Raw genomic sequence first — 13,507 nt, forward strand, 5'->3', positions numbered from 1 at the left:
AAGTTTTTTAGGGCTAAATACAACCAGTGTACTTTAAATTCATCAACTGATGGTTTCATTTATGTTATATAATGACAAATACCCATTGTGTGTTGCCAGAAACAAGAAGACACTCTTCCTATCATTAATAATGATTAAAAAGCCTGCTAGTGAAGCTGGTTATGGCTGGTTATGTGCAGCACCAGCTTTAGCTCACAACAATCGTGTGAGGGCATGCTACCATTTGCTAACACCACTAGCATGACTAAAAGGTTTATTGATTTTTTTTTTAAAATTATACAGTAGAAATTTAGATTTTTGAAATTACCCCAAAAGTTTACATAAATTAACTGAGTTAACTATTGCTGATACTTCTAAGCACTCTTTCACTGTTTGTGGGTTAAATGGCATCCAGATGTAACAAGTATCAGACTATTCTTGGTTAGCTTGCTAGCTTTTAAATGTCAAAGTTATGTTTTGTATGACACAGAAAGTTACACACATGCAACTATGATTAATGCATATAGTAAAAAATGATTTTAGTGCTGTCATCACAAGGTTGGCCATTTGAATACAACCAAAAAACCCCAGCTGTGTTTTAGTTTAATGGTGTCTAATTCCCAGTGTCTCAAAGTTGGCCAGGGAGATTAATATATTACAAATACTTTGACTCTGTTTGAGAGACGACTGAGCTGGATGGGTCATTAAGTCTCATACAGGCAGACAACAGAACAGCCTGTGGTTTAAAAAAAAATAACACATGCACATCATCACAATCACCATCACTTTGAAAACTGCGGACACACACTTTGAGGATAGTGGGTCATTTGTTCCGTCGTTAGTCACACTGCATCGTGCTCTGTTTCTCTCCTTTTCTCAGGACAAGCGGATTGCTGGAGGCTATGAGACTGTGCCGACAGATGACATTCACATGAAGCAAATTGGGTTTGAGAAAGAGTGGCTGCATTTCATCCGAGAGTTCATATCACCTGTCACTTTAAAAGTTTTCTCTGGCTATTACACAAAGGTTTGTGTGAATCTGACCTTTTTCTAGTAAAAGCTGAGTTATAACAGCAGAAAAGTTTAATCATATAATGAGCTGCTGACCTGCTATTCATGTTTATGTTTGTGATTCTGATGTGAATCTTAACAACTGATGACAAATTTTCCATTGGATGACAAATTGGTAGAATTTCCCATTACCACTCGTTAATATTGTGGTAATAATGGTAATAATGGGGTAGTAAGGTGGAAAGAAAAAGGTGCCAATATGGAAAATTTAAGTTATTACCCCTTAGTAATATCTAAGTAACAACCAACTAATCTCTTGTGTCAACAGTGTTTATAATAATTTAATGTGACACTGAAATTTAAGTCATTTGGTAATAAGAACCCAGAAACTAGGGAAAACTATGATACCGTTTTAGGGGTGCTGAAGATCAGAAAAACAATAAGGTGCATTTATTTATGAGGAAAAAAAGGCAAATCTTCAAGATTAAAGTGGCAAATTTTTGAGACGATTCCCTGTCCCTCATTTTTTTCACCAATCTTCAGTGGCCCTAAAAACTGTACTAGGAAACATACATATGCCTTTGTATGTATGTCTAGTAGGAATACTATAATATTATACTGGAAACACTATCAGAACTTGCTAGCAATAAAATTGACATCCATGCATTTTAAATTTTTGTGTACAGATTTGATAGTAACCTTATAATAATAAAGTAATACTGGTGGACAGGTTCGCATATTAGAATAGTATTACCATATTGTAATGGAAACATATTGTAAGCATAATTCTTTATTTGAAGGTAACATCAGTACTGTCAGCCAATGCATTTCTATCCTTTTGTCACAGGGTTATGCTTTGATGAACTTTGTTGTAAAATACACTCCTGAGAGACAAGCCTACCTGAGGCCCCACCATGACTCCTCTACCTTCACCATTAACATTGCTCTCAATAACAAAGGCATAGACTTTCAGGTAAGGACTTGTATTATGGGGCATAAGTCACACTAATATTATAGCTGTTATATATATTTTTTAAATGTAGATTTTATTTTAAGCTTTCCAATTAGATAATCTGTCTGATGAGTATTGTTAACCCAGTGATTTATTTCACAATTATAAATCCAATTTACTTTTTTTAGGGAGGGGGTTGCCGTTTCCATCGGTATAACTGTAGCATAGAATCACCGAGGAAAGGCTGGAGCTTCATGCACCCGGGACGACTGACTCACCTGCATGAAGGCCTACCCACAACCGGCGGCACCCGCTATATTGCAGTGTCCTTTATTGATCCTTGAACTACCTGACGGCCTTATGATGAAAACTCTCAAAAACACGCCGCGCTTTTTCACACAAAATTTTTTTTGGTTGGGTGGAAGAATTGAAAGTTTGGGCAAAAACCGGTCCTCCGAAGCCAATCCTTTTTTTAAAGCAGTTGCTTTAAAATCTTGAAAAAGTTGCATTCAAATAACCTCTGTCAGACAGAGAATAGAGAGGCCAGGGAAGTAACAAAGGCAATTAACAGTTTTGATACACAGATTGAAACAAAAACCAAGCTAGCAGGGTAAGGATTTCTGTCACATTACTGCTTCATTTTTTGATTCAAAACAAAAATCTTTCAGGAAATCGTCTATGCTGTAGATTGTCATGATTTTCATTGCTCTGTCATGGTAACCATCATTCATCCACCCTGGTTGATTTGCTAGCAATTAGCTCTACTGTGTGAGGTTGTGCAGATGACCATTGTGTATAAAATTGGGTATCAGGTAAAATGTGACTGAACTTGCGTATTGCTTCAAAAGTTACTACTGGTGCTAATAATCATGTTTCTGCAGTGTAAGTTACATTGTTTTCTACCCTGAGTCAGTCAAGGTTTTATTTGTGATTTTTTAATTACATTTCCATTTGGTTTGTGCCCCATTAAAAGAACTTGTGCACTGTAATTTTGCACAGCAAAGAGAGCAGAATTCATTAAGAATTCAAGCTAAATGAAGATTGATGTGTCATTTTTACTTGAAAGGTTTTCCTTCTTTCTGTACTGAATATTGGCAACACTGATTTGCTTTACTGAAAATATTTCTGCAAAATGTTCTTCCTTTTTTCTGACAGATATGAGTGACTTTATTTTGAAACTCAGCAAACTATTTTTTAACTTATTGTCTAATTCAATTAAAAAAAACCTGAATACTGAAAAATTAATGTTTTCACATTTACTCTAATTTTGCATTTAATATACTAAAGTATGCTGCGGTATAGTCAACACATTGCCTCATGAGCCTCACGAGACCCTGAAAGGAGACACAAACCCAGCTTCAGGAGGTCATAAGTGTGGGTAAATGTGATGGTTGCATCTGGCATACCATGTGAATCCATCCACTTTGATGACCTCGTAGGAAATAATGGAGCAGCTGAAAGCACATTCTTTCATTTAAAGCACTCGCTGTCCAGAGAGCAAACCAAAAAGTCTCCTCGTAGATTGTAGAAAGTCTGGATGTAGTTACCACTGCATACAAGCTTTCATTGTCTTATCGCTTTATCAGTTCAAGTCTGGACGCATCACATGTTAAACCCATCATGGTTGGTTTGGACTGAAGTACTCCTCTGCACAGGGAGTAGCCCTGAAGTGTTTGGGCGCGGTGTGATGATGTATATCAGTGCAAATGTGGTTCAGTTTACCTTAGGGGCTAAGTGTAAACATGTACATGCAACTTCATGGAAGTGGTACAGATGGTGCTTAGAAGACTGATGACAGAACAGAGAGGGGAGGTGTTAAAAGCACAGCTTACAGAGGAAAAAAAACATCCAGTGAAAACTATGATTTTTACCCCTTACATGACTATATGTTTACCATCTAGAAACTTAATAAAATATCCACCTTAGATTGAGCCCTAGATTTTATCCAAGTTCTCACCTTCTTATCAAATCCCTTTTGCTTTTTATTGCCGACAGCCTCTGGAGCTTTACTTCCCCCTTGAGGGCCGTATATTTACCTGACCAGATGTGCATTTTTGCTCCCCGTAAAGCCGAATGAGGGCTGAATTTCTGAGTAGCTGCTATGAAGCAGTAAAGACGCGGGGAGCGGAAAAGGAGGAGATTTAGGTCAGACTAGGAAAGGCTCTCAGCTGCTGAAAGAGCCCTTTGTAGTCATCATTTCCCTTGAACTGCGCAGTGTCCAGACCCTGTGAAAGGTGACATTAATTACAACCAGGCATGCAGGAAAAACCTAGGAGATTCTCACAGCAATGCCTTTATCAAAAGGAAGAAATGGTGACACATATCCAAACCTTGATTTATTCGAAAGTCACAAGTAGGATACAGTATACTCGGTGTTTTGGAGGCAAAGGCGGGTCGTTCAAGGTCATGTCCTTCTTTTATTAATAAAATCAACTCTAGAGTCTGTGTTTTTACAGTTGTACATGGTTGTACGCACCATGTTTAACCTGATGAATACCCATACTTAGGGTAAATGGTTTTTGAGATGGGAATTTAGTTTTTATACCAAAGTCAATTCAAGCGCACCACTAACTGCAGGGTGCCCAGTGGCAAATAGTGATTTAGACATTACCCCAGCAAGCACTCTGGTCTTGACCAAACAAAGGATTTAAATTAAGTGTTTACAACATTGTAGGATTTTAAGTGCCTGGGGTCAGTCTATGTGTGGTCATATCTGTAGCTGATGGTTTAGAGGCAATCTTGCACCACGGGGATAATAAGAAGTTTCCAGCATATTTTGTCTGCCTTTAATGCACTATTTACCTGTTAGTGCAGTCACTCATTTACTGCCTGGGGTAATGAATCAAAACATTAAAGTGTATGAGCCTTGTGACCTGGCATGTGCCACAAGGCAGAAAATCTATTAAGGGGCAAAATAACTATTCCTAACTGTCCAAGTTCAACAAGATACATCCTCTCATACTTCTGTTTATGCTGTTGAGCCACCAAATCTAACTCTCTTGAAAAAAGGCTACAGTAAGTCACAGATATACAGTTTCAGTTCTTCTTAGTTTAATTTCCCCACTTTTTTCCCTACATTTTTCTTCCCAGTTAATTTCCTCGTGCACCTTAGCACTGCTTGTTTTTACTAGAGTTAAGTTCCAGCTGTAGATTAATAAACCTTTGGTGTGCTATACTATGAACTTTTGGCAGCAAGCCAGCCTATCCAGAGCCCACGTAAAACACTGTACGTAAAAGTGCTTGTGTCAATCAGAGTAAAACAGCATGTTATCCAGTGCAACACACTCACTTATGATTGTGGGTGTTGAATCATTTTTGGACAATGAGAGAGGAGGCGTTTGGAATGAAACCAGGAGTATTTCCATGGAATTTGTTTCCAGTGAAAATATACAAGTTATCATTAGCCATATGCTTTAGGTAATTCATCATCCTCTTGACAGAATAGTTTTGTAAGACATGGTTTGTGTGGATCCGGGAAATCCATGCAAAATCAGTGATCATCCCTGAGGAATATACCACCTCTGCAGGATACAGTGCAACATTTTCATCCAAACACATCATGGCAAAAAGGCCAACTGCATGAGTGTGTGTGTGTGTGTGTGAGAGAGAGAGATAAAATGTAGTGCATGGTTATTTCATTGAAAATTTCTCAAATTACATTTATAGAAGAGGGCGGAGGGGTCGTAGGGGAGTTGTATGATTAGTGTGGTTTGGGGCGAGGGAGAAGGTTCAGGCGCAGTGCAATTGTGAGTGAGGCATCAGTGGAAAAGTACTGTGATGGAACACAGATACAGCAGGAAACATTTGATGCCACTGAGTCGGCATTTTGTGCATTAATGGATGCGTGAAAATACGTTTGTGTCCATTATTTTCACTTGTGCACAGTTCAAAAGATGTTAAATGAATTTAATCTCACGTTTCACATAAATGGGACTTCGGGGACCAGAAGTCTTTTAGGAACTGTGTGAGCAGAACAGACGCAGCTAATAAAGGCATGCTTAAAAGCTTGGAAATGTGACCTTGTCTGTATCATTTGTTAACAAGCAGTCTAGGATCTCCACTATGGAGCAACATCTCCAGCAGTGGAGACACAGAAGTATGCAGGCCTGCTGCTACTTGTTTGGTAAAGGTACCTGTTATAGAAAGAACCAAAAACTCGATCATCATCGTCACTTTTACATTTGCATCATTGGAGCGCAAAGAAGAAGAAAATGACTTTTACATTTTGATTAAAACCTGGTTTGTGCCAGCTGAAGAGTGGAAGTATTTACTGCTAATTCTTTTTTAACCATTTAAAAACTCCTGTTTGAGGCAAGAGCAGCAGCTCTAACACATTGTAAAACCTTTATTGGGTTATATAAAAAGAGCTCGAGACTCTGAGTCTGCAAATCCCTGTTAATATGTTTTGTTTGCAGTCTCACATGTGAGGCTAACATCTATAATATATATGAAACAAACAGAAAAACAAAAAGATTCATGCCACATGTTAGGTAAGACAAGATGATCCGTATTGAACATGATCCATAATGTTGGTTGTAACCAAAATAGTACTTATTATTACGGGCCTATCATCATGCCTAACTCCCAGGTAAGTAATGAAATACATTGAGTCCACAATACCAATTATGTTGATTGTATGCTTCTAGGGGAATCAACACCCTCACTTTTTACCAGCCAGACTGTTTACCATCTCAAAGTAAACTGGGTGCAAGTACCATTTAACAAAATTACACAGCAACGCTCTGTAAAAACAATCAGCAGCCCCACACTCTCAGCAGATATTGATTTATGGAAAAGACAAATGTGGAATGGAAGATGGGTGGAGGATGGGGAGTTTTCTAAAGCCACAGAAGCTCTGTTTATAGAAAGCAAACAGCAGTCACACAACATGTCCTTTATGAGCTATTTTGGAGTCCTTTGAATGATCTTTTAGTGTATTTAAACCTGTATTTTGTCATTTGAAGTGCAGACAGAAGACAAGTGTTGTGCAGTGGGGCATTCTGGTGTCAGGGTGTGTGCGCCCAAGTCTACGTGGTGGCTACGTGTCTAGGTCAATGTGGTTGCATAAAAGGAGCAACGAGAGCCTGGCATTTAGAGCCCCCCTGTGGGTACAGACTGTTTATGCCACTTCTAAAGTGGATGTCAGGGATTTTTCATTGTAAAGAGAGACAGTAAGACAAAAAAAGAAGATAAAAACAAGTTCATTCTTAGATGTAAGAAAACTCAGCCTTTGTTTTAAATGTAAATACAAATCCAAGAAATCAATCAGTCCAGCCAAGAATATATATTGACTGCGATTTGGCTGTTATGCTAAATTAAATATATTTTGATTCTTGATGGTGTGAAGAAATTAAATTGATTACTTTTTCTTACTTGTGTAAATGCACATTTTTTCTATATTGTCTGCTCACAGGAAGCTGTAAATCTAAGCACATTCAAAGTATTATCTAGGGCAATGTTCACGCATTACAAATTAAATATAATCTACTTTTTTTTTTAATGCTGGCAAGCAAAGAGAACAAATCAAATACCCTGATCGTTCTTTTAGACAGGCAGTGAAATTGCCTGAATACCAGCTGACGCCACTTGCTGCCGTATTTGTTGATGACTGTCGACAAACGTCAAACAGTCAATTTCCCTGCTACTTTCATCAGCTAGTTTGTAATTCTCGGCACAGTGCTGGAGATGACCACCCACGCTCAGTATGTCCATAATGATTCACGAGATAGGAGCTGGTGAGAGTGGGCCGTAATGAAACTAAGGCCTAAATATATGAATCTTTGATGGGTCTAATTTTGACTCTGTGATGATAGGAAGCATTTGAAATAGGCTTTGAATCATAAATGGAAATCTAACAAAGATTTCAGCATAAAGTAAGGCAACACTAATAATAGCATTGCTTCAGAATGTAACAAGAATTACACTTATTGCATGTAAATCTATATTATGTTGGACTTTTGCATCTCAGAGACTTAAAATGGTTGATGCCCCACTAAAAAAGTTTTCTTTTGGACTGGCAGTCTGGCAAGAATATGGATATTGTTATACCTTATGTACAGACAAACAGGCCCCTCTAAAATAAGAGGGCTTGGGACTGCTGGATAATAATAACAGACACTAGCCTTTCATGGTAACGTTTCTGAAAAGTCTTTGAGGTGACTGGTTAACTACCTAAAATCAATAACCATCAGTATAGTTCACTAATAGTGTCATGTCAGTTTTAAAAGTAAGAAAAATCCCTCCCAAAAATCAAGGTTCTTTCTTAAAACCATCAAAGATAAGCAGAGAATAACGGGATTTCAACCACACACTGACAGAGCAACAGCCTATCTGAAGTTGTGATGAAAGGCAGTGAGTGAAATGTCTCATTCATGCAAATGTGCCATAAAGTATCAAATGTATTATTATCCAAAAGCACAAGACAAATGGTAAAACATAACTGTGTACTAGGTGTTATATAATTGTACAATCACAAGGGAGACTTTAATTGTACGATTTATAATTTAATTGTACGATTATGACATCTGACAGCAATTCTAAATTTCCTGTAAGTGTTTAGCTTAGCTTTGGTCATTGTCCCATTGGCAGGTTCTAGACTCTGGAATAGCCTTCCTCTTTATATTAGATCTGCACAAACATTCGAACATTTTAAATCGTTACTAAAGACACATTTTTATGGCCTGGCTTTTAACACACTTTGATGTAAACATTTTGGGTTTTAACAGCCTTAGTTGTTGTTGTTGTTTTAGTTGTTTTTATTGACTTATTTGTTTTCCTACATTTTACTGTATTATTGTTTTGTATTAGATTTATTTTAGTGGCATTTTATATTTTTAAGCACTTTGTGCAGCATGGACTGTTTGGAGATGTGATGAATAAGCTCCAGCTTCAGGTGACCCTGAATTGGCATGGATGGATGGATGGGTGGATGTTCAAATTTTAACTTAGATCAGTTTTTTGGGTGCTTCTGCCTCCACATGCCAACATTTTGTTAAATAAAATGCTGACATTGAGGCTCCACAAATAAATGAGTGACATCACAGTGGCAACATTTAAGTTTTATATGCAGACTTTTGCTACAACAGATGCGATTCTGCATTTTCCATCCACTATCTCTTACTTCAAGACCATAAAAATGATGTCTCTATTGCCAAACCTCAGCAATCTTTGAATGAAAGATTCTGCCCTCCCTTGTAACAAAGTCCCACCAAGCTAAAATCTGTGTGCCCAACTGAAAATCTATATTTGTAACATTTAAAATTGTACTTGGGTATTACTAATTGCTTCAGAAAAGGTTATATGCAATAGAAATGATTGATATTGCAGCTTTCCCATAGTTTCTCTTGTCTTGATTCCATAGAAAGCTTTCCCCAGTAGCTGTCTGTCTGTTGGTATGATATAATTGCATGTTTCCAGTTGTGTGGCTCTTGTTAGATTTGTAGTTAGCACTTCTTTATATCCTACCAGATACTAAAGACGAAGAATCCCTCAGCACGGGTGTGTTTGTTTTGAGCCATCCATATGAACCTAATGCCCTCTGAGGAGCCAGAGGCAGCAGCGACAGGCTGGCAATCTGGTGACCACAGCACATCAAGACAAAACTAGTGGTGATCCACCCTGATCCTTCTAATTGGGTCTTTGGCTCCCACTTAAAAGACCAACCACAAGCAAAGGGGTGTTTTTTCCCCTTGGATACCTCTGTTGTATGTACAAAGGGAATCTTCCACACTGGACATTGTGGTCTGCAGCTCTGTGCTGTGGTATTTTGCCTTCATTTGGGCACTCTGCCCTAACCATCTTTTCGTACTGACTTTCACAAGTTTCTGTGAAAGGAGAATTTAATATCTAGGTCAAGTCTAACTAACTGTGCAAAACTTTAATATTTCATGAGGCAGACTTGACTAAAAATGCATATACCATGCATTTAAAATGCTGCATACAACTGGGACAGGTTCTGAAACAATTGGATATACTGCAAAAGATAAATGTTTTCTGCATAAACGGAGCTGGAAAGACAATAATTTGGATTCAGATCCCCAACACCCAAAACACAGAAGGCTAAAGATGCTACAGTAAAGCTGGAAGACTATTACCAAAGTCGTTAGGATTTCACTTTTTAGAAACAAACTCCATATTGATTCATGCCATAGTTGTTGAAATATTCCGGTCATCCATTTAACCATCAAACTTGCAAGGATCTCTCCAGTGATGTAATGATGCATTGCACATGCCTCTATCAACAGTATCTTAAATAAAATATTACTCGATATAAAAACTTAATTAAATCTTTTGAAAAGAATGAATGAAACTGAAAAGCTACTCAAAGCCCAGTGGCAGGTACTTTTTTCACAACACTTGCGGTAGCAAAAAATTGCATTGCTGTTATATCTGTCAGGTGCTGCTCTGCATAATATTAGGGTTGGCTTAATAGAATTACAGAGTAGACCTGAACTTAGCTGTGGGTCCTCTGTGTGAGATGGCAGAGTAAATTTAGCCTCAGAAGGTAAGGATTTGATTGAGAAACATGTGCAAAGCACAATGCCAAAGTCAAGTGGTGGTCATTATAGAGCACACTCGGGAACCCCACCCTCACTCTCCCTCCCTTCTTTCTCCAGCACACGTAAACACTGAGGTTAGAAACCACGGGGAGTTGTGAAAGCTAGAAATCCCTCAGATCTCTCAGACAACACAGCCTCCCAGGAATGCAAAGCTTAAGACTGGCTCACAAGGTCAAAAGCTTTTTTGTATCTTGCCTGGTAGGTATCTCACAGGGGAACCTTTTAAAGCAAGTGAGACTACTGATTAAAAAAGGTTTAAAAATAACATGTTTAATTATTTCCCACCATGCAGCTTGGGAATAGTAAGAGAGCTTATGTAGAGACACATGCATGCTTAAATGCTAATACATACATGCTGACTTTAGGCTCAACCTCCCTCCCCCACTTGTCTCTCTCCAGTTACCAAGGTTTTGTCCCGGGAACTTAGCAGCACTTGCCTACAGCCTCTCGCTCTGAGCTGCTTACATACTACAAACATGCTCAAGGTCTTCCCCTGGGCCATTCAGACTGTCAATAAACACTTTCCCCACACACCCTACCCCTGCTCACCCACCTCACTAATCTGAGCCATGGTCTGAGTAACCCCCATAACTCAGATAGAAAAAAAAGAGTGATATATACTAAAATTAAAGCTACTTTCAGCTGCTCCTTTATTCACAAGGGGTCCCACAGAAGGTAGCATCCACACATTTGATTTGGGATTTTTTTGTTTAATACTGGATGCCATTCCTGATGCCACTGCAAAGGGATTCGTGTCTCTTAAGATTGAACTATGGATCTTTTTCTCCTGTTAGGCAAACATGTAAACCACTATATAATGCAGGGACTAAAAAAGAAATCTTGCCCATGTTTATGCCTTGTACCAGGTTTTCTCCATCATGTACTATATAAAACACACACAGAGCCTCTTGAGATAGCCTACATCACTATCTCTGGCTTTTATGCTCACATGCATCAAATACCCCCCAAAATCTGGAAGAGTTTAAGTTGCTGATGGGAAACTCTTCTTCTAGGCCAGAGGTGATCTGGAACATCCAATATCTTAAAAACAAACCACAACTCTTCTTCTTTGACATGAATGTACTCAAAGGCCGTGTTGACCGTCTTGATACAAGATGTCGCAAAAAAAGAATTAAATTAAACCACAGGAATGGTTTTGTGCACTGCAAATCATTCGGGAGCACGTATTCAGTATTTTTGTTAAAAGACTTATACTTATTCCAACCAGACTTGCGATGTAACTACTGAAGATCAAGATTTGTGTATAAAGAATAAGAAAAGCAGTTTTTCTCCCGTAGAGAATGCATGTATTTCCTGGGTAAAAGACTACTTTCATCACAAAGTTACAAAAACTACATTTTGCAGGGTTTTTCATGGCTTAGAAGTGGGTTTTGGGGGAGGGTGGTAGGGCTATGCATGTAAGCACAATCTGCCTGTGTATGTTAACAATGAATCTGTTCTGCCTCATTTAATGAAATGTAAACATTTCGCTAACATTTCTGCATTGTTGTGCTGATAAAGTGGAAAAAATAAACTGTAAAAAAATAACCTAGTGTAAGGGTGGTTGACTTGAATCCCCCCAAATACTTTTTGTAACTAAATGAATGCATTCGATTTAATTTGAAGAGATTCACTGCTTGGGTATCAAAACAGATTACATAGACTTTCCCTTGCAAAGAAAAAAAGAAACTAAATATAGCTTTCCTTGAGCTAATCATAAGCTCACACAGGTAGAAGTGCAGAGGCATGATCCTTTCCAGACTATGCTGCACACTACACCTACTCATATACACAGGTACTCTTTCAAGGCCCTCATTTGACTTAGTCACTAGGCCGAAATAACTTGAACCAATCAGTGGTTTGCGTATGTTTGTCTATGTGCACATTCACACACACAGCTTCCTATAATTTTCACTCCCATGGGAAGCTGTATAAAAGTACACATATGGCCACCCAGCTATGTACATTTGTGTGCTCAGTGCTGGGTGTGTTGATTGCTTTCGGTCCAAACCACACTTTACTGATGCATGCTGCTAAAATCTTATAGTCTGCTTCCACATATTACGTTGCATAGGTTTAGTGATTTGCTCATTTGCAGTCTCATTATGCATATCACAGAAAATGAAATAGAGGGGTGGGGAGAGGGGGGCTGATAACAAGTCAAATGTTAATTAAATGGTGTTGTTTTTTATACTCCCTGGTACTTTTCAGTATTTATTCTCCGTAACTGCAGAACTCACAGTATGTACCTCAGCAATAATGATCTGGCTCCCAGTGAACAATGAAAGAATGAAAAACATTTACTTCCTGTATGACGTTGGAAATGTGTGCCACACTCTCCTTTTTCAGAGAGGAATGTGTTGCGACAGGTAAGAAATTTGAGAGCTTAAAATAAGAACATAGTATGTAGTCTAACAGAGATCTTTTTTAAAAATTTATTAATTGTTTTAATGCCGGGAACAAACATGGAAATATGTGTCTAGAGGGTCCCAGGTGTTCTTCCTTTTAAAGTTTCCATGGCACTGCCAAGACAGTGGAGCCTGCCAAGGTTCCAAATGTAGGGCAACATGAAACCTCAGTTTTAAACTAATGAGTCATGGTAGTCTGGGCAAAGGTGACATCATTTCCTTTTAGCCACAGTAGGTCTGGAATCTGAACCCCCTCCTCGCCCACCCTCCAGCCTTTATTTAGCAAATCTGTGAAACTCGTCTAGAGTGGAAACAGTCACGATTAACTGACCAAAACCACTGAGTCAAAATCAAATGTGACACAAGCAGGCTTGTCTCTTGCATCAGAGGGGTCTTGAAGTAAGCAGGCACTATGATAAGGTGATTTTACTTGTGGCATTTTAACTAGCACAAAGAAAGTAATAGGATGACAGTCTGATTTGGGTGTTTTCCCAAATGCTATTTACACTGATGCACCATAATCTAGGCCTTAAATTGCAGGGTAGCGCCACAGAAAGTAAGCATTAAGCGAGTTCTTCCACCATTGTGTCCCACCTCTT

At 38.5% G+C, this 13,507-nt stretch overlaps 1 protein-coding gene across 2 annotated transcripts in view; it reads left to right on the plus strand.

The window, feature by feature from the left end:
* The window catches only part of plod2 (procollagen-lysine, 2-oxoglutarate 5-dioxygenase 2), a 34,446-nt gene extending 32,133 nt beyond the window's left edge, over positions 1–2,313 (plus strand). For both annotated transcript variants that reach the window (XM_005722727.1, XM_005722728.1), the window contains 3 exons: positions 860–1,006; positions 1,838–1,963; positions 2,131–2,313. In XM_005722727.1, the coding sequence (XP_005722784.1) occupies positions 860–1,006; positions 1,838–1,963; positions 2,131–2,286 (429 nt within the window). In that variant the 3' untranslated portion in view covers positions 2,287–2,313. The remainder of the gene's footprint in view (positions 1–859; positions 1,007–1,837; positions 1,964–2,130) is intronic.
* Positions 2,314–13,507: the final 11,194 nt, after the last annotated feature.

Source organism: Pundamilia nyererei, unplaced genomic scaffold, assembly GCF_000239375.1.
Source record: "Pundamilia nyererei isolate P.nyererei 1_Seehausen unplaced genomic scaffold, PunNye1.0 scaffold00007, whole genome shotgun sequence".
NCBI classification, from domain to species: domain Eukaryota; kingdom Metazoa; phylum Chordata; class Actinopteri; order Cichliformes; family Cichlidae; genus Pundamilia; species Pundamilia nyererei.